This window comes from Schistocerca nitens, chromosome 3, assembly GCF_023898315.1.
Source record: "Schistocerca nitens isolate TAMUIC-IGC-003100 chromosome 3, iqSchNite1.1, whole genome shotgun sequence".
In the NCBI taxonomy this organism is placed as follows: Eukaryota; Metazoa; Arthropoda; class Insecta; order Orthoptera; family Acrididae; genus Schistocerca; species Schistocerca nitens.
The window spans coordinates 905,071,408-905,093,366 of record NC_064616.1 but is presented as its reverse complement, the minus strand read 5'-3'; the positions used below and the strand labels follow the sequence as shown (position 1 = coordinate 905,093,366).

The following is a 21,959-nucleotide window of genomic DNA, read 5'->3' as shown; positions in this document are numbered from 1 at the left end:
TTTTGAGAGCGGATGATCTGAACGTGTGTCCATCAGAGAGAGTAAATTGGTAAGACTGGATGTCATGATCTGATATATATATGATGAATTGTGGACATTATTAAGGTAAATACATTGTTTGTTCTCTATCAAAATCTTTCATTTGCTAACTATGCCTATCAGTAGTTAGTGCCTTCAGTAGTTAGAATCTTTTATTTAGCTGGCAGTATTGGCGTTCGCTGTATTGCAGTAGTTCGAGTAAAGAAGATTTTTGTGAGATAAGTGATTCACGAAAGGTATAGGTTATTCTCAGTCAGGGCCATTCTTTTGTAGGGATTATTGAAAGTCAGATTGCGTTGCGCTAAAAATATTGTGTGTTAGTTTAGTGTTGATCAGAATAAGTAAAGAGCGAAATGTCTGAGTACGTTTAGTTCTGCTCAGTTGTTTGAAAATCAAATAACGTAAGGGGTTTACCAGCACAGTAATTCATAATTTTTCTAAGGGGACGTTTCACTCTTCAAACCATACACGTACACAGTAAGCTGTGTGTCACGTTGCACTGTCCTGCTGGTAGATGCCGTCGGGAAGAGGAAAAACAAATTGAATGAAAGGGTGGACACGGTCTCCAAGGAGAGATGCATGCTTGTGTTGACCCATTGTGCCTTCCAGTATGACGATATCACCAATGGAATGGCCTCGGCCTGGACACGTCCCACGACGGTTACAGGATGTTTGCTTTCAGACGTTTTATGCCACACACGCCAAAGGCCAATTGTCAAATGCAGCATAAAACATGATTCGTCTGCAAACGCCACCTGTCACCATTCAGTGGACGTCCAGTTGCGGTACTGGTGTACGAATTCCAGCCTTCGTTGCCGATGGACAGCAGTCGGCATCGGTGCATGAACAAGGCGCTTGCTGTGGAGGCCCATACGCAGCAACGCTCGCTGGACGGTCGTTGATGGGACACTTTTGGTTGCTCCTTGGTTCGTCTGGGTTGTCAGCTGCTCAACAGCTGCACGTCCATTCGGCCCGTACACATCTCCGCAGCCGTTGCCCTCCCCTGTCTTCTACGGTGCACCACAACTGCCTGGGCGCCGGTTCTGGATAGCGCCAGTTTGCAATGCACCGTAATACTTCAACTACGGCGGCACGCAAATAGTTCACTAATTTAGCAATTTCGGAAATTCTTACGCTCTTGGCCCGAAATTCAATGTTCATGTTCCTCTGGACTTCAGATAAATCGCTCCGTTCTCGAATTATGACAACGACGTCACTGAAACTTCCTGGCAGATTAAAACTGTGTGCCCGACCGAGACTCGAACTCGGGACCCTTGCCTTTTGCGGACAAGTGCTCGCAGGAGAGCTTCTGTAAAGTTTGGAAGGTAGGAGACTACGGTAGCTCAGATGGTAGAGCACTTGCCCGCGAAAGGCAAAGGTCCCGAGTTCGAGTCTCGGTCGGGCACACAGTTTTAACCTGCCAGGAAGTTTCATATCAGCGCACACTCCGCTGCAGAGTGAAAATCTCATTCTGGAACGACTTCACTGTTTCCACGTCTCCCCGACACGCTTTATATACGCTTCACTGCTAGTGCTGCCACCTTCTGTCTGTGAGTTGACGTCGAACACAGGCGGTGGTCACATTAATGTGTTCGGACTGTTTGTTTACTCATTGTGGATACGCAGGGTAGTTAGAAACAGTCTGAAAAACTTGTAACGGTCTTGCAGGGTAGGTTGTGCTGAAAGATACTTGTTAATAGAAATTCGATATGTTGCACCGTTTCAAGTTAATTAGCATTGAAGCTAGTCAGTCAGACGGTTGCGAGCGCAAATTCAAGCGGCCTGCCTGAAACGGTGTCGATAAAATTGTTCTTCATTTGGTTTCCTAAAACGGAAAAATAGGCCAATGCAAAAAAATTGGACATGGACGGAAGTAAGTGTCGAACCGAGCCAAAGGCTGAGTAGCCTCTTCCGCTATCATCTACACTACGAGAACAACTGACACTAATTGTATGTGGCGGACCGCTTAAATTTGCACGCGCACTTGCATGATTGGCTAACTTCAATGATAATTAACTAGAAAAGGGCGCAAAATATCATAATTTTTTTCTTATCAGTTTTTCTCAGCACTGCCTACCTTGCAGTATCCTCACAAGCTTTTCACACTGTTTCTGACCACTTTCAGAGTGTTTCTGACCACCATATGTTTAGATTACCCTGCCTTAGCTGCATCACCCTGTGTACAATGGAGGTAGTACAAATGCTGTAGCCGGCCTGAGTGGCCGTGCGGTTCTAGGCGCTACAGTCTGGAGCCGAGCGACCGCTACGGTCGCAGGTTTGAGTCCTGCCTCCGGCATGGATGTGTGTGATGTCCTTATGCTAGTTAGGTTTAAGTAGTTCTAAGTTCTAGGCGACTGATGACCTCAGAAGTTAAGTCGCATAGTGCTCAGAGCCATTTGCACCATTTGAACAAATGCTGCACAGTTTTCCAAGTATACCGGTACCTTAAAGTTACCTAACACACTCTCCGGAGGAGACTGCTTTCTTTCTTCCAGAGATTCCAATTTAATTTTTGTGAGTATACCATTTATAATTGTGTATGTGTTATACAGACCTATTGCGATCCTAGCAGCACATATCTGAATTCTTTCGATGTACAGGGTGTTTCAAAAATGACCGGTATATTTGAAACGGCAATAAAAACTAAACGAGCAGCGATAGAAATACACTGTTTGTTGCAATATGCTTGGGACAACAGTACATTTTCAGGCGGACAAACTTTCGAAATTACAGTAGTTACAATTTTCAACAACAGATGGCGCTGCAAGTGATGTGAAAGATATAGACGACAACGCAGTCTGTGGGTGCGCCATTCTGTACGTCGTCTTTCTGCTGTAAGCGTGTGCTGTTCACAACATGCAAGTGTGCTGTGGACAACATGGTTTATTCCTTAGAACAGAGGATTTTTCTGGTGTTGGAATTCCACCGCCTAGAACACAGTGTTGTTGCAACAAGACGAAGTTTTCAACGGAGGTTTAATGTAACCAAAGGACCGAAAAGCGATACAATAAAGGATCTGTTTGCAAAATTTCAACGGACTGGGAACGTGACGGATGAACGTGCTGGAAAGGTAGGGCGACCGCGTACTGCAACCACAGAGGGCAACGCGCAGCTAGTGCAGCAGGTGATCCAACAGCGGCCTCGGGTTTCCGTTCGCCGTGTTGCAGCTGCGGTCCAAATGACGCCAACGTCCACGTATCGTCTCATGCGCCAGAGTTTACACTTCAATCCATACAAAATTCAAACGCGGCAACCCCTCAGCGCCGCTACCATTGCTGCACGAGAGACATTCGCTAACGATATAGTGCACAGGATTGATGACGGCGATATGCATGTGGGCAGCATTTGGTTTACTGACGAAGCTTATTTTTACCTGGACGGCTTCGTCAGTAAACAGAACTGGCGCATATGGGGAACCGAAAAGCCCCATGTTGCAGTCCCATCGTCCCTGCATCCTCAAAAAGTACTGGTCTGGGCCGCCATTTCTTCCAAAGGAATCATTGGCCCATTTTTCAGATCCGAAACGATTACTGCATCACGCTATCTGGACATTCTTCGTGAATTTGTGGCGGTACAAACTGCCTTAGACGACACTGCGAACACCTCGTGGTTTATGCAAGATGGTGCCCGGCCACATCGCACGGCCGACGTCTTTAATTTCCTGAATGAATATTTCGATGATCGTGTGATTGCTTTGGGCTATCCAAAACATACAGGAGGCGGCGTGGATTGGCCTCCCTATTCGCCAGACATGAACCCCTGTGACTTCTTTCTGTGGGGACACTTGAAAGACCAGGTGTACCGCCAGAATCCAGAAACAATTGAACAGCTGAAGCAGTACATCTCATCTGCATGTGAAGCCATTCCGCCAGACACGTTGTCAAAGGTTTCGGGTAATTTCATTCAGAGACTACGCCATATTATTGCTACGCATGGTGGATATGTGGAAAATATCGTACTATAGAGTTTCCCATACCGCAGCGCCATCTGTTGTTGACAATTGTAACTACTGTAATTTCGAAAGTTTGTCTGCCTGAAAATGTACTGTTGTCCCAAGCATATTGCAACAAACGGTGTATTTCTATCGCTGCTCGTTTAGTTTGTATTGCCGTTTCAAATATACCGGTCATTTTTGAAACACCCTGTATGTTGTGTATGTTTTTGTATTTCATTGGAGTTGTCATTTTCTCGTGCATATTTTAATAAATACACTGGTTAAACATGTGGCTCATTTTATACCGTTGTTGTCATGAGTGCTTTACAGCCTATTTTTGTCTCCAGAAATTCATACAGCACGTTTGAATACCTTTCTAATAGTACCAGGCGAGACATATGACCACGGTTTTAGAGGAGGTTGTACCTGGACACTTAAAACAATTATCACACGATTTTCTTCTTACGACTGTGAATTTGTGTGTGCCCGTCCACACGTTGTCAAAGTTGTTTCGGGAAATCTACAGAAATTTCGCTGGGAAACCCTTCCACATCCTCCATACAGCCCCGATATCTCCCCATGCGTTTTTCTTATTTTTGGAGTCCTGAAGAAATATATTTGTGGCCATCGAGTTGCTTCGGACGAAGAGGTGAATGCCTGGGTGCAATCATATTTCCGTAGGTTAGCGCATATGGTTTTCCATGAAGGTATTGACCGTCTTGTCTCACAATGGGATAAATATATTAACAATTACGGCGATTACTTGTGAAATAATAAACAGTTTACTTACTTTTTCCCGTCTGCCTCGATTCCTTTTGACTACCCCTTATATTTTCGTAAGCGAGGACTACTTCTTCGAGCAATATGCGTCGTGTGGTGCTATTTTGTACAAGATGTCAAGCAACGTCCGCGAATTTTGTAGATTTTATTTAAGATACCAGTAGGCTAAGTAACTGGATGTGGCATTACTAAACATGTAAACTGATATACAGTCTTCATTCTATGCTTAAATCGAGACTAATAGCTCCTGGATGGGCAAAGTAGGTGCACTTGTCGGCATGGTTCTTAGCATTCACTGCGAAGATTCCTCTTGTTTTAGTATTATCCAGTACTGTTTTGCTTTGTTAGAATCAAAGTCCTGCTTCCCTATAATGTATCCTGGTCTATCAAATTCTGACAGAGTGATGCCTTCTTTGGATCACCAGTTGCACCCCGAAAAAGGTGAGCATGATATCCAACGTAACTTGAACTTTTATTTGTCGAAGTCATCATCAGCACCCTTAACACCCACCCTCCATTGTTTTGTCATTCAGTATAACATTCTGACTTGCAGATGATGCGAGAAACTAGTAACGCTGAGCCTGGACTGTATTGTACAGGGACATAATGGGATACAGTACGGTCGTATTGTGTGATTTTCAGTTAGTTATTATATTAAAGACGTGTAAGACTCCTCCCTGCGTCAGAAGGAAATAAAGAAAGACACACATTAGCATCAGTTGAAACAAAATAAACAATGAAGCCTCTGGAAGTGATGACATTTGTGTTTGGTCAAACGCTAATGAAAAAGATACAGCGTACGGCAGCGCTATAGTCTAATACGTGACCTGACATCGGTTTGATGTACTGCAGTTGAAATAAATCCAAATTATCCAATAAAAACAGAATTAATTTCATTCCACTTTGCCATGACGTCGCGTCAGTTTCTCACCGTTACGTTAGCTATTTTGTGGGTGAACGTAGCACTGAACTATAAAAAGACGTTAAAATACAGGTAAAATTAAAGAAAAACATGTCTAATTGTCCATTCTGTAATACTGTGGCTCTTCCTTAGTGTTAAAATACTCTCATAGTACAGAGTGAACGCTTGCGTTTTTTGACAGCGCGTTTCATCTTCTTCAGTGTAGTAGTTTTCTTTTATAATACAGAACTCTGGCTGAAACATTGAGTTTTCCTGCCATACACTTTCACCAGTAGAATACGGTGAAAATTTGCTCCCTTCCTGTGCTGCTCGGGTTGAACATGCAGACTTTATGGATTCCCCACGCTGCGGAATGCAGAGCACACAATCGTTAAAGCAAATTTCTGCCTCTGGCTTCCTAAACAATTCAGTGTTCTCCGAAAGCATCAGGGTGATATGTACACAGTGAGTTAAGGACATCGAAGCGAATATCTCCGGGCCTTTACAACGTTACAAAACTATTTAGCAGCGTACATATTGTTACAATCATGTATGTCAATAAAATTTTTGTAGAATTTATAGACACTATTGTTTGTAAAGACGCCAAACACGTAAGGAAATCAACGTAATGAGTGATATTTAGCCCACATACGACCAACAGTAATATTAAGAAACAATCACATATGCTGTACTATCCACAAAAATAGTAAATGCACTCATACACAATCTGCTTACGCAAAGTAACAGGCTTTGAATGTATCCCAGTGATATCATCGCAGCTACTGTACAAACTTCATGAAATAACCACTAGCCCAACGACATCAGAAAATGCAATAACAGGTAAATTTAAGGTTACAGAAAGAGCACTACGTACTATGCAGTAATAAAGACTTAAAAAATTTTATAGCACATGGGCAAAAACTACCATGATCCATAAAATTGCGGGAATTTAGCCGTAGCCAAACTTTGTCTTCTGCTAATATTTCGAGTGCAAACCGTTCGGCCATATCTGGAGTGATCAGCTGCATTACACTAGTCAACATATAGGTTTACATGTGAATAGGCAATTAAGGAGTCTAAATTTTACATTCCGATAAGAGTAGTTCTTTAAATCTTCATGTTCTCATGGTGTATTACTTGATTTATAAAATCACGGGAATCCAGCGGTAATGGCAGTAAAGCGCTGTTGTCCGCATTATATACCGAAAGGACGAGCCAATTGCGCATGCGTACTAGGAAGACCATAGTGGATGTAATATGGCTAGTTGCAAAGATGGCTAAACGGACTACAGCCGAAATTTCAGCAAGTTGACAAAGTTGGTTACGGCTGGATTCCCGTGATTTTATAAATCAAGTAATACGCCATGAGAACATGAAGATTTAAGGAACTACTCCTTTCGGAATATAAAATTTAGACTCCTTAATTGCCTATTCACATGTAAACCTCTATGTTCACTAGCGTAATGCAGCTGCGAGAAGAAGAAGAAGAATTAGGGTCTAACGTCGCGTCCACGGCGACGTCTTCAGAAACGGAGCTGAGGGTCTTATTTGGGATGCATGGGAAAGGAAATTGGAAGTACTCTATAAAAAAATAAAAAAAAAATCATCTCGTCGTTCACATCGAGAGATTTAGTGGAATCTCGGGAAACCTAAATGAGGGAATTGAACAACAGTCCGCGTAAAAGAGTACCCAGAGCCTTGCCCCTGCGGAAGTTCTCATAATCGTTGCAGCTCGAGACCACTTTTGCTGTGGGCGGGACGGTGCTTTGCAGCGCTGATATTTTGTTACTGTTTGATCAAGTTCCACACCTTTTATGTTGCTGAAGTCATCTTCGAAAGCTCTTTCCGATTCTCCAGAAAATAGTACAGACACCATCTGATCAAATGTATCCGAAGACCCCTATGCCATGCGGAATTCGCCACTAAATGTCAAGAGAGGCGGATACGTCAGTATAGAAGGAGGCAAAGAGTACTGTGTTTTCAGTAAAGAGGCGGTAAGTACATAAGGGCTCAACTTCGGACATGGACTAGTCATTCTGCATCTACCTAAATCTATCTACATACTCTGCAAGCCATCATACGGTGCATGGTGGAGAATACCCCTTACCGTATTAGTCATTTTCTTTCCTGTTCCACATACAAATAAGGCGAGGAAAAAAATGACTGTCGATATGGCTCCGTACGAGCCCTAATTTCTCTTGTCTTTGTGGCCCTTACGTGAAATGTACGTTAGCTGCAGTAGAAACGTTCTGCAGTCAGATTCAGCTGCCGGTTCTCTAAATTTTCTCAATAGTGTTTCTCGAAAAGAACGTCCCCTTCCCTTCATGGATTTCCATTTGAGTTCCGGAAGCACCTCTGTAAGACTTTCGTGTTTGTCAAATCTAGCGGTAACAAGCCGATCAGCCCGCCTCTGAATTGCTTCGATGTCTTCCTTCAATCCTACCTGGTGCGCATTGCAAATACTCGAGCAGTACTCAAGAACGTGTCGCATTAGTGTCCTATATGCGGCCTCTTTTACAGATGGACCACAATTACAATTTCCTAAAATTATCCCAATAAACCGAAGTTTAGCATTCACCTCCCCTACTACAATCCTTACGTGCTCGTTCCATTTCATATCGCTTTGCAACGATACGCCTAGATATTTAATCGACGTGACTGTGTGAACCAGCACATTACAATTATGTATTCGAGCATTACGGGTTTGTTTTTTCTACTCATAGGCATTAACTCACAATTTCCTACATTTAGAGATAGTTGCATTTGATCGCACCAATTAGAAATTTTGTCTGCGTCATCGTCTAACATCCTACAATCACTCAACGACGGCACCTTTCCGTACACCACAGCATCATCAGCAAAAGGCCGCAGATTACTGCTCACCCTGTCCGCCAGATCATTCATTTACATAGAAAATAACAGCGGTCCTATCACACTTCCAGTAGCACTCCTGACGATGCTTTGTCTCTGATGAACGCTCGCTGACGGGGACAACGTACTGGGTTCTTTTACTTAAGAAGTCTTTGAGCGCCTCACATATCTGGAAATTCCATAAGCTCTTATCTTCGTAAACAGCATGCAGTGGTCACCGTTCCACACGCTTTCCGGGAATCTAGGAATATGGAATCTGTCTGCTGTCCTTCATCCATAGCTCGCAGGATACCACATTTCAAAAAGGAAAACTGAGTTTAGGACAAGCGATGCTTTCTAAAATCGCAACTATTCGTAGACAGAAGAATTGTTTTGTACGTAGAAAATGACAGCGAATCTACCACACTTCTCTGGGACACTCCTGACGATACCCTTCTCTGTGATGAACATTCGCCGCAGAGGACAACTGGATTGAATATCATCTGAGTAACAAATCAATCAGAAGCATTTCAACCCTTCTAAAGCAACGAAAGTCGACTGTTGGTTATGCCATTGTGAGGTAGGAGTGCGAAGGAAGAACTAAAGTTGAAGCAAGACTATGCAGGAACCGTCAAGCATTGTGGAGAATGGTTGTAAAACATCGCATGAAGTCAGGGAAAGAAATCATTGGTGAGTTCCAAAGCACTACGAGCAGTTCAGCACAGTGCTGTAATCAGTGCTAAGCGACGCTCGAGGTGGTGTAAATAGCGAAGCCACTGGACAGTGGATGGCTGGAAACGAGTGATTTGGAGTGGTAAATAACGCTATACCGTGCGGCAATACGATGGAACGGGTTTGCGAATTCCTGGTGAATCTTATCCTCCATCATGTGTAGTGTCAATAATGAAGTACGAAGGAGATAGCGTTACGATATGGGGGTCTTTTTCGTGGATAGGATGTGGTCCCCTTCTTGCGCTTAAGAATACGATACATGCAGAAGAATATCAACATATTTTGCACAATTGCGTACTGCGTACAGTAATGGAAAAGTTCTGAGACGACAATGGTTTTTATCAATATAGCAGCGCACTCTGTCATAAAACAGCTTCTGTGCGGCAACTGTATGTGGATAGTAACATTCCTGGAAAGGTTTGACTTGCACAAATTCTCAAGTCGAACGCACTGTAACATGTGTGGGATGAATTATAAAGTCAACTTCGCTCTATACCCCAGCGTCCAGCATCACTATCTTCTCTGGTTTTGGCTCTTGATGAATAATGGGCTGTCAATCCTCCACAGACATTTAGACACCGCATCTCGTGGTCGTGCGGTAGCGTTCTCGCTTCCCACGCCCGGGTTCCCGGGTTCGATTCCCGGCGGGGTCAGGGATTTTCTCTGCCTCGTGATGGCTGGGTGTTGTGTGCTGTCCTTAGGTTAGTTAGGTTTAAGTAGTTCTAAGTTCTAGGGGACTTATGACCACAGCAGTTGAATCCCATAGTGCTCAGAGCCATTTGAACCATTTAGACACCCCACTGAAAGTGTCCCCAGCTGAGTTCAATACGTCATAAAGGCCAATGACTGAATCATCTGATATTTATGTCCAGTAATAGGTTTCTGCCAACGGACTTTCCGCAGTGGTAACATCGGTTCCCGTCAGATCACCGAAGTTAAGCGCTGTCGGGCTGGGCTAGTACTTGGATGGGTGACCATCCGGTCTGCCGAGCGCTGTTCGCAAACGGGGTGCACTCAGTCCTTGTGAGGCAAACTGAGGACCTACTTGAGTGAAAAGTAGCAGCTCCGGTCTCGTCAACTGACATACGGCCGAGAGAGCGGTGTGCTGACCACATGCCCCTCCATATCTGCATCCAGTGACGCCTGTGGGCTGAGGATGTCACGGAGGCCGGTCGGTACCGTTGGGTCTTCCAAGGCCTGTTCTGACGGAGTTAAGTTTAATTTTAATAGGTCTGTGGATGCTTTTGGCATAATTTTGCGTGAAACTGTGGCTTTTGACGCAGGTGTAAGTTCTACTAGTAATTTTATTGCAGATATCGTTGGAGTCTGCCTTTCATTTACGGTCATGTATCTCCCTTGCTTGGCAATGGTTACTATTGGGCGATATTGTTCTGTGCTCCTATGTACGTTTGCTGTCTATCGAAAACACAGTGATGTCTGGAAACGACATTTTGTGGCATATTCAAAGCTGCGAATCTAATCTCTCTAACCTGCTTGAAGGCGTCCGATTGGGTTTTCCTACACATCAGGATCTAAGGGGAGCCATGTGGCATTAAGTTATACAATTCGCCGCGATACTAAAAATTGCTTACAAAGACAAATGTAAACACGACTGAAACACTGTGGAATAATGCATTCGATACATTGAATCAAATGCCTACTAGGGGGAAGGAATATGCCTTTTTCATGCAGATGGCTCAATTTTGGTTTGTGGAAAAATACTGACTCACATTAATAATGAGTTCTTTCCTTCCCTCCTTCTGTTTCATATCTTTTTCCAGAATATTCTAACATTTAAACAATAGGGTGAATACAGAGAAAACTCTAAAATCATGTGTATTATGCAGGGGGCCATCCGTCTGGCGGGAGTACAGACGAATTAGACAACATTTTTATTTCTTAGTTGATTCCGGTAACTGAGTTTCCTGCTGTTCAGAGACCGCTCACAGCCTGACCAACGTCCCAACACGTGATTGTGGGCTAAGCCTGGTTCTCACGGCAAGGATTGCTGATGTACAGACGTCCTGGTAAAGAATCAGTCGCAATTTTCGTCCAGTAGAAGCTTAGGAAAATTTCAGTGAAATCCCAGACGTTGGTAGCTGAGGGCTAGTACAAAGACACTTCGCCATCTTGGCTGCCGGCTTCGAATTCATAACATGTTCTTTTTCCTGCTCTCATACGCTTTGGCTGTGAAAGCTTCCAAGAACTTACCTAGGTGCGCCATATGTATCCATTAGAGATCAATAAACAACGCAAGGTTTTTACCAGATTCATTTAGTTCTCGTTTTACAAACACAACTATCCTGGATGTCTGTCCATCCGCCTATTCGAAACCCATCTTGTACAAAAGTAGGATAAATCCCACCTTTCGATCCAGTGGTTGGGTGACACCATGAACATGTTACCCACGGACAGAAGCCATAACTTTTTATATGCTCTGTAGCCACTTCTAGCTTGTTTTAGGCAGTGCTGCAGGTGTGAAATTTGCCCATTTCAGCCGGCACTGGCACAGCACCTAACTTTCTGGTATCCAAGGCTTACCAGGGTTCTATAAGCAGGCGAATGCGTAGTTTGTTAGGAAGAACAAGTCTTAAATTTGAAAATAATATCATTAATGAATGTAATAAGAGGAACATAAATAGCCTCCACTATCCAGAACTTAATTTTATTCTTGCACAAGGAGGAGCTGCCGTAAAAATAATTGACCATCTCCCTTGTGGTTCGGAAGTGTTGAAAACTGGTGAAAGTCTTGAAAACAAGCTGAGATACACGGTGTTTATAATTAAACTTACGCTACTTGAGAGGATCCCCATGAAAAACGAGTGACTGTAGGACAAGAAACTTTGTGGAAACATTTGTAAGGATATTCTGAAGAGAAGTAATGAATAAACCATTGAAAGAAACACATTTTAAGTTACACATTAGATGGTAACATTGGGTAATTGCATACCACGTTTACGTTCCAGTTTACAAACGTTGCACAATGTGACGACCATCTGCATCCACAACAGCCTGGAACCGCACTAAAGATTGTTCTACTGCTGCCCGAAACAATGGTGGACGATGAAATGTTCAGTTGTCGTGACACAGCTCATCCAATGCTTGAAGATTGCACATTGCGTCCTACATTCTTAAACATGGCAACAGTAACTTCAACAATTTGTGGTTCAACTGACCGTCAGGTTCTCCCAGGTACAATTCCCAAATCGCCAGTTAATTCGAACTTCCGAATCATGTTCTTCAACTATGGTGCGGAAAAATGACTTCTCCGTATCCGTTAATGCGCCGATACTCCTGAAGAACAGCAGAACTACTGCTGTTGTTTTGATAAAACAGTTTTACAAGTAGAGTCCTGTTCACCTTGTCCAGATCCATGTTGACTGTCTGCAACTGTAATGCACACTTGATGCTTGTGTTTCAACCCTACGTCGCCGTGCCAGTATCGGCACCTAACGGGATGTTATGACACTAACGCTACTAACAACGGAAATACTGCAGTGCGCAGTCTGAAGATCAGTTCTGCGAAGTGGGTACCCATATCATAAAAGTTTTCCGTCTACACTAGCCCAAGTAGGGGAAGTATAATTATCCAGAGTGAGATTTTCACTCTGCAGCGGAGTGTGTGCTGATATGAAACTTCCTGGCAGATTAAAACTGTGTGCCGGACCAAGACTCGAGTCTCGGTCCGGCACACAGTTTTAACCTGCTAGGAAGTTTCAAGTATAATTATGACTACCCTGTATATCTTCTTGATAACTGCTTCTACGGTCTAGCTGAATTTCTGAATAGACAATATCGGTCTGTGGCTGGGATACATTTATCGAATTTTAGTGTAAATCTATACATGTTATAAATCAAAGTATCCCCCCCCCCCCCACGACTTTCTGTTTGTACATTATGGCTTACCTGAAGAACTACTGCAGGAATTTTGACATAGTTTTTACTAAAAGACAGACTGGTTCATGGGGAAGGTGTATAATTTATATTCATAGTAATATTTAGTATGTAATAGATTTACTGCTATCTATTCCATATTTAATTTGCATTTGAAGTGACATCTGTTTACAATAATGGGAGCTATATGCTGGCCAGCTACTGGGGAGGCGATATCTGGCGGGAAAAGCAGTAAATAGTCGCCGCATCTCCAGAGCGCGGCGATGATTGACCAAAATCTATGCATACTACGTGTAAATTATAGCCCCCGCCGTGTTTTTTGTATGTGTGTGAATGCTAATTTCAGGGACTATTGTAGTGATTTTGTTAGTAGGCTGTTTAGGTTTTGATGTTGGTAACGCCACGTAGCGCTCTATATGAAAATCACTAACTGTGCTGTGTGAAGTCTGTGGCAGGTTTGCATTGTTGGAATATTTTCTATTGTAGTGTTGGGCAGTTGCATGTGAACAGCGCGTAGCGTTGCGCGGTTGGAGGTGAGCCGCCAGCAGTGGTGGACGTGGGGAGAGAAATGGCAGAATTTTGAGAGCGGACGATCTGGACGTGTGTCCATCAGAAAGAGTAAATTTGTAATACTGGATATCAAGAACTGATATATATATGATGAATTGTGAACATTATTAAGGTAAATACATTGTTTGTTCTCTATCAAAATCTTTCATTTGCTAACTATGCCTGTCAGTAGTTATTGCCTTCAGTAGTTAGAATCTTTTATTCAGCTGGCAGTATTGACGCACGCTGTATTGCAGTAGTTTGAGTAACGAAGATTTTTGTGAGGTAAGTGATTCATGAAAGGTATAGGTTATTGTTAGTCAGGGCCATACTTTTGTAGGGATTATTGAAAGTCAGATTGCGTTGCGTTAAAAAAATATTGTGTGTTAGTTTAGTGATGATCAGAATAAGTAAAGAGAGAAATGTCTGAGTACGTTCAGTTTTGCTCAGTTGTTTGAAAATCAAATAACGTAAGGGGTTAATCAGCACAGTCATTTAACAATTTTTCAAAGGGCTTGTTTCAATTTTAATACTATTTTCGCTAATAGATACATTGACTGACAAGGAAGGTTTGTGTCTATCACTACATATCATGAACAAGTCGTCCGGCCCTACACTGGTGTCCAAAATTAAAGTAACAAACTGCTGCTTCCCCGCCCTGTGTCTAATTCACTATATAGTCATATAAAGTGTCAAAAGATGTCGTTACGATCGTGTTCTGCACGTAAGATGGCATTCCGATCAACGGACAAGCACGCTAACAATGACATCATGACACCTATCAAGCAGAGTAGTGTATGCAGGGTAGTCCCAGATCCACAGTCGCTATGAACACAGTCACAGACGGTGCAGCATGGCACAGAGAAGATACCTACAGACACTCTGCTGTGGAGGGCCATAGGAAGAACGGAGGCAGGAGAGTTGGAAACTGATATGGCCCGATCTCTTAATGTGAATCGTTCTGTTGTTTCTCGGATGAGGCGTCAGTTTAGAGAGACCAGGACAGGACCAACGACGTGTGACATCAGAAAGAGTGGACCATTATTTGACTGTATGAGCACGACGGTACCGCGTTAGTACTGCATTGCAACTGGCATCTGACCGTGCAGCATCCCCTAGACGTGTTGTATCGAGACAAACGGTGTACGGAACGCTTCAGCAGAGTGGTTTTTATTGTTAGAAACCTGATGTCTGTTTACCCCTGGCGTGTCTTCAAAGAAGGGAACGTCTAGAGGGGAGCCGTCCACATGATACCTGGACGGTCGAACAGTGGGACAATGTTCTTTTCACATATGAGTCACGATTTGGTCTGGAGAGTGATCTCGACGGACTCTCATCTGGAAGTCACGTGTAACACGATTTTAGGACCCAACCATTGTGGAAAGAGACCGATATCGTGGAGGATCCTTAATGATGTGGGCAGGGTTTATGCTGACCACTCGAACACTCTTCATTAAATTATACAGATGAATCAACAAGATTTAACTGCTGTCAGGTACGATGACGGGATCTCATGCGCGGTTGTTGTGAGGTGCTGTGGGTTCAGACTTCGTATTGATGAATGATAATGCTCGACCTCATAGAGCACCGGTGATTGATGTTTTCTGGGAAACGGAAGATACTGCACACATGGCGTGAGCTACTCGCTCTCCCGATATGAACCCCACGGAGCATGTCTGGGATGCAATAGGGAGGCGGGTTGCATCAAGTCAGCATCCACTAACCACTCTCCAAGAGTTGTGGGCAATTCTGCAAGGAAGACTGGGCGTTATTGCCCCAACATGAGATTTACGACGTCATTCACAGCATGTCCCGTCGTTGTCAAGCCGGTTTTGGTGGCAGAGGTTGTCACACCTCATACTGAGCACATTAACCAGTTGTCAGAATGTATGTGCAAATCCGTTAAGTTGGAAAAAAAAACGAAGAACACTTTTGTTTACCGTTATGCATGTTGCAGTTGATTACGTTCTGTATTCTTTACATTGTTTCTACTTTACTATCACCTGCTTATATTGTTTTGTGGCAAAATAAACACATCCTTGCAAAATTTCCATTTGTTGCTTTAATTTTGGACACCAGTGTAGGTACTCAGTGCTACCCGTGCGAATCCAGGTCGGATTGCTAGTTGGAAGCAAAGAAACATCTTATGTATGTAAATCAACAGCATCTAGCCATGTTTTCAAAAGGAAAAAGTAGTTTTGTTAGTGTACGTACTAGTTTTTTTGCGTGGTGCCGAGTTTATGACAGGTATCAATCACAGAACATGAAAAACTAACTAAATCTAATAGTAGCTTTCACAGTTTTAATGAGACAACCAGAGACGAGAGACCAATTGACGTCTATCTGAAATGTAAGGGCACATCGAGAACATATAATATTACGACGTAGCAGACGAAAAAAACTTTGAAAGGAGAAGACAAGGATCTAAACAACTCCAGATTTTCCCGAGGAGAAAATTAGATTCAGTGTGGCTAACCACGCTGTCACATATGTGGCTGACGGTTATAATCTCTCGGCCGCAAGCTGCAGCAGTGTTTCCACCGCTTTGTGCTAACAGTCTCTGATCCGCAATACCGCAGACTCTCATGAATATTGAACGAATTTGCATGCTCCCCTTGTATGCAGTGACAGAACACTGACATGACGAGTATTTGGACGATTCTGATAACTTGGGACCGGATACCTTCTATAATGGGAGAGTTGCGGCTACCATTAAAACTCGTAACTGCTATATTATGGCGCCTGTGTCTAGCGTAGCGTGATTAGTTACGTTGTCTGTTTATCGCAACGGAACAGATTGATGCTTTCCGTCGCATATTATTCCCAGAGCGCCATATTTTAGTACGGCACTAATCCCACATTGACAGTTATTCTCCTACAAAATGTTCAAATTCACTTAAACAGCTATTCTTATAAAATTAACGAGCGATGTGACGCAGTGCTGAGAAATTGTATTCGTATTCGGGAGAACGGCGGTTAAAATCCCATTCAGCCATACAGGTCTATATTTTCTGTCATTTCGCTAAATCGCCTTCAGGCGAATGCTGACGCAATTCCTATGAAAGATAACGGACGATTTATTTCCCCTTCCCTCTCCAATCAGAGATTGTGCTCCGAATCTAATAACTGTGTCGCCTACTCGTCGCTAAATACTAATATTCCTTCCTTTCTTGCAAAACTGCTAACAAATGAAACTGCATCCTTCTTTATGTGTCACGACATTCATCCGAAGATTCTGCGCTCAAATCCTAATAGGCAAGATTTTAATTTGCTGTAATGTTTGGCAAAGGTTCGTTTTCATGAAAATTGCCAAATTACCGAGCGCTCACTTATAATTGTACGTGTGAGTTGTAATGAGGCGACAACATTCTGCCTCCTACAGAATGGTGCATAAGAATTTGCAGAGCATTTCGTAACAGAACTGCTAGCACATCGAAAATTGTCAAGTGATCTCATAGAATAGATATTGTGTTATACAGAGTCGAAATTATGGTGCTCAAGCAACCTAAAACTTGAGTGGCTAAAAGCATTAATTTTCGTACCTGTTGTTCGAAACGTTGAATTATATCAGTGGTAAGAATACAAAGAATCAGATATTCAAATACGAACAACATTAAATAAATAAACCAACACACCCAACATCTCTTCTTCATGGCACATGCGGGGTCTAGGAGTACTCATTAGTGAAACAGGGGAAGACATAACTAAGAACCACGCTATACGGATTTTTCATCCCGTTCCCCATAATCCGAGCGCAGATTCATAATCACTGCACCAATATGTTTAAGGGGAACACTTGTTGCTCTGGAAGTTGCGCACTTGTAGTCACATTCTGAGACCATAAATAGGCGGAACTTGTTTGGGTATAGGTATTCTGGATGAGCCCCGGATGCTCTCCAGTATGGACGCAGTAGAAATGGTATCTCTCTCAAATAATGGAATTATGCAGATATTTTACGCCTAGATAACGTAGGGAATGGCTGGTCGCAACTAAGTATCTGTTCTTCAACCATAGTTTTTTAACATAAAAAAATTGGAAACAAAACACTAAAACACGAAAAAGTAGCTGTCATAATTAAAATTAGCGATATGACAAAGAACGGCTAATGAGCAATTTAAAGCGAATTACAATGAGATTAGAGATAACACTTCAATAAGTAAATTAACCAAAAAGACTTTGCCTCTTACGCTAACAACTTGTTTTCTAAATACATATAATTAACCCAGATACTCATCTCTCCCCCACTCTTTCTCTCTCTCTCTCTCTCTCTCTCTCTCTCTCTCTCTCTCTCTGAAGAAAACTCATTTAAAAGAAACGTTAGTAACATTCTACAGCTTTATTCTTCATGTCTACATACTTTCAGCCCTCTGCAGCTAGAGGTCTTCGAATTGTAGCGTGTATCATGGCGGTGTGTAACGTAACTACGTCGGTGCGTGAGAAACAGCGGCTGTAATCGAGTTTCGAATTCGAATAGTTCGTCCACACATGGAACATTTACTCCTTCAGCATGATGGTGCCAGACCACACACGACCGCTACCACGTATATAAAAGTGCTATCATCGATCATCCTCCATACAATCTCGATTTGGCACCATCCGACTTTCATCTGTTTCCAAAACTTCTACAACACTTTCGAGAACTTCACTTTGTTAGCGAAGAAGCGCTGCAAGTAGAGAGGTGGGTCATGAACGTCAAACATTCTACAGCGACGTTATCAACAAACTGGTCTCTCATTCGAAGAATTGCGTTCGTCGCCAGCGTGACCATGCTGAGAAATAAACATGTAGACATGAAGAACAAAAATGTAAACTGTTGATTACGTTTGTTTTATTTAAAAAGATTTAGAGTTTATGCATAAAAAATTCAGAGGCATTACTTTTCAGCACGCCCTCGTATATGACACTGACCTGGATTTCCCCACAGTCGCAGTGTGAGGATGGCAACATGAATTCTATGAAACCGTTTTCGGTAGCAGCGGTGGCTGTATTTCCGTCTGACAAAGGTAATCAGTAACCGTCTCGTGCTACTTTTGCCAGCAGAATCATGTTTCATATTCCAGTTTCCTACGGACCATTACGCGTGTAGTGTATGCGATTGGTTTTGTAGCAGGTGTTCAGCTGATCTTTTGCCATTTTGCTGCCTACGAAAACTAGACTTTTACCTGGAACACGTGTCTCCTGTATTCTATTAGTTGTCCGCAGCTCGTGGTCGTGCGGCAGCGTTATCGCTTCCCGCGCCCGGGTTCCCGGGTTCGATTCCCGGCGGGGTCAGGGATTTTCTCTGCCACGTGATGACTGGGTGTTGTGTGATGTCCTTAGGTTAGTTATATTAAAGTAGTTCTAAGTTCTAGGGGACTGATGACCATAGATGTTAAGTCCCATAGTGCTCAGAGCCATTTTTTATTCTATTAGTTACTGCGTTCTGTGTCAGTCCGTTTGCTTCCGCATTCCTGGCAGTCCTGGTATGCCCCATGATCCACAGGAATGATATGTATAATGGAATAGCTTTTGTTATAAAAAAAATGTTCAAATGTGTGTGAAATCTTATGAGACTTAACTGCTAAGGTCGTCAGTTCTTTCTTTCTTTCTTTCTTTTACTTCTGCCTGTTTACCGCAATGACGCAGGGTCGGCATGGTTAATCGGAATTGGCAAGGTTAATTTAAGGGGTGGCCAGATACCATTCTTGCCACCAAACCGTACCCCCGGGACGGAATTAGTGTACCTCAACTGTCTGTGTCTGGTGTAATCCATGGAATAGTGCAAATGTGTTCAGATGTCTGCGAGCCGTGTAACTGAGGCGGAACGTGGGAACCAGCCCGGTATTCACCTAGTGGTATGTGGAAAACCGCCTAAAAACCACATCCAGGCTGGCCGGCACACCAGCCTCCGTCGTTAAGCCGCCGGGCGGATTCGATCCGGGGCTGGCGCGCCTACCCGAGTCCAGGAAGCAACGCATTAGCGCTCTGGCCTAACCTGGAGCGTCTGCTAAGGTCATAAGTCCCTAAGCTTAAACACTACTTAACCTACATTATCCTAACGACAAACACACACACCCATGCCCGAGGGAGGCCTCGAACCTCCGCCGGGACCAGCCGCACAGTCCATAACTGCAGCGCCTATGACCGCTCGGCTAACTCCGCGCGGCGCTTTTGTTATACTGCCGAAAGTATTGATGTTTGTGCTGCAATGGTCCTGATGGAGATATGTCTATTTCTCAGCTCTAGTTAAACATTAAGACGGAATGCGATTGTGGGAAGGAACGTGGAGACGGAGTAATAGTGGAGCTGCAATGGTCCTGATGGAGATATGTCTATTTCTCAGCTCTAGTTAAACATTAAGACGGAATGCGATTGTGGGAAGGAACGTGGAGACGGAGTAATAGTGGAGAGTTGATTAGATGTTTCGGTTGGAGAAGGCAACTGTCATGTATGCACTGTGAGGGTTGGTGTAATGTAAAGTGCTCTGGCAGTCTTTCTGGTGGAGAGTCGACCTAAACACAGATCAGTGTCACTTTTTGGATCTTTTACGGCTACATCGCTAACGAACATTTTTGATTTTGTTGTTATGGCAAACAGATGTCGCAAGCGCAGCCGAGAGACGTACTTACAGAGGGGAGTGGCGCGAGCGACGAAGCTGCCGCTGCAGCCCAGCACGGCGAGCGGCACGTCGGAGAAGAACTCGATGAGCAGGAAGGGCCCCTCCGAGATGATGGTCAGCGGCACGTGCGGGCGGCCACTCAGCTGCGCCAGCAGCGTCGCCGACAGCGAGTCGCCGTCGCGCACCTTGAGCCAGTGCGAGCCGCACGGCAGCACCACGTGCTCGAACGTCAGCTTCAGCACCCAGCCGTCGTCCGCCTGCGGGCAGTCGCCTCAGCTTCATTTTCAAGTCGAGTCTACACGCACGGAAATAGGGAGTGCTACTCCATGTATCAAACTGTTCTGTTTTTGAACTCGAAAGAGACTCCCCTACAACGTTTTAAAAGGCTGTCTACTCATCCATTCGTACTGCACCTTTTGAAATTAGATGGCCCTTATCATATACACTACTGGTCATTGTAATTGCTACACCACGAAGATGACGTGCTACAGACGCGAAATTTTACCGACAGGAAAAATATGATGTGATATGCAAATGATTAGCTTTTCAGAGCATTCACACAAGCTTGGCGACGGTGGCGACACCAACAACGTGCTGACACGAGGAAAGTTTCCAACCGATTCCTCATACACAAACAGCAGTTGACCGGCGTTGCCTGGTGGGACGTTGTTTTGATGCCTCGTGTAAGGAGGGGAAATGCGTACCATCACGTTTCCGACTTTGATAAAGGTCGGATTGTAGCCTATCGCGATTGTGGTTTATCGTATCGCGACATTGCTGCTCGCGTTGGTCGAGATCCAATGACTGTTAGCATAATATAGAATCGGTGGGTTCATGAGGGTAATACGGAACGCCGTGCCGGATCCCAACGGCCTCGTATCACTAACAGTCGAGATGACAGGTATCTTATCCGCATGGCTGTAACGGATCGTGCAGCCACATCTCGATCCCTGAGTCAACAGATGGGGACGTTTGAAAGACAACAACCATCTGCACGAACAGGTCGACGACGTTTGCAGCACCATGGACTATCAGCTCGTGGACCATGGCTGCGGTTACCCTTGACGCTGCATCACAGACAGAAGCGCCTGCGATGGCGTACTCAACGACGAACCTGGGTGCACGAATGGCAACACGTCATTTTTTTCGGATGAATCCAGGTTCTGTTTACAGCATCATGATTGTCGCATCCGTGTTTGGCACATTGGAAGCGTGTATTCGTCATCGCCATACTGGCGTATCACTCGTCGAGATGGTATGGGTTGCAATTGGTTACACGTCTCGGTCACCTCTTGTTCGCATTGACGGCACTTTGAAGAGTGGACGTTACATTTCAGATGTGTTACGACCCATGGCTCTACCCTTCATTCGATCCCTGCCAAACCCTACATTTCAGCAGGATAATGCACGACCGCATGTTGCAGGTCCTGTACGGGCCTTTCTGGATACAGAAAATGTTCGACTGCTGCCCTGGCCAGCACATTCTCCAGTTCTCTCACCAATTGTAAACGTCTGGCCAATGGTGGCCGAGCAAGTGGCTTGTCACAATGCGCCAGTCACTGCTCTTGATGAACTGTTGTATCGTGTTGAAGCTGCATGCCATCCGAGCTCTGTTTGACTCAATGCCCAGGCGTATCAAGGCCGTTATTACGGCCAGAGGTGGTTGTTCTGGGTACTGATT

The 21,959-nt window shown here is 44.0% G+C and overlaps 1 protein-coding gene and 1 pseudogene across 1 annotated transcript in view; one reads left to right on the top strand and one right to left on the bottom strand.

Moving 5' to 3' along the window:
• The window catches only part of LOC126249472 (uncharacterized), a gene marked incomplete at its 5' end in the record, with an annotated part of 507,806 nt that overhangs the window by 196,271 nt on the left and 289,576 nt on the right, over nt 1-21,959 (bottom strand). The window contains one exon of the mRNA XM_049951127.1: nt 20,289-20,535. Coding sequence (XP_049807084.1) covers nt 20,289-20,535 — 247 coding nt within the window. The remainder of the gene's footprint in view (nt 1-20,288; nt 20,536-21,959) is intronic.
• Nucleotides 10,121-10,238, top strand: LOC126250555 (5S ribosomal RNA; annotated as a pseudogene).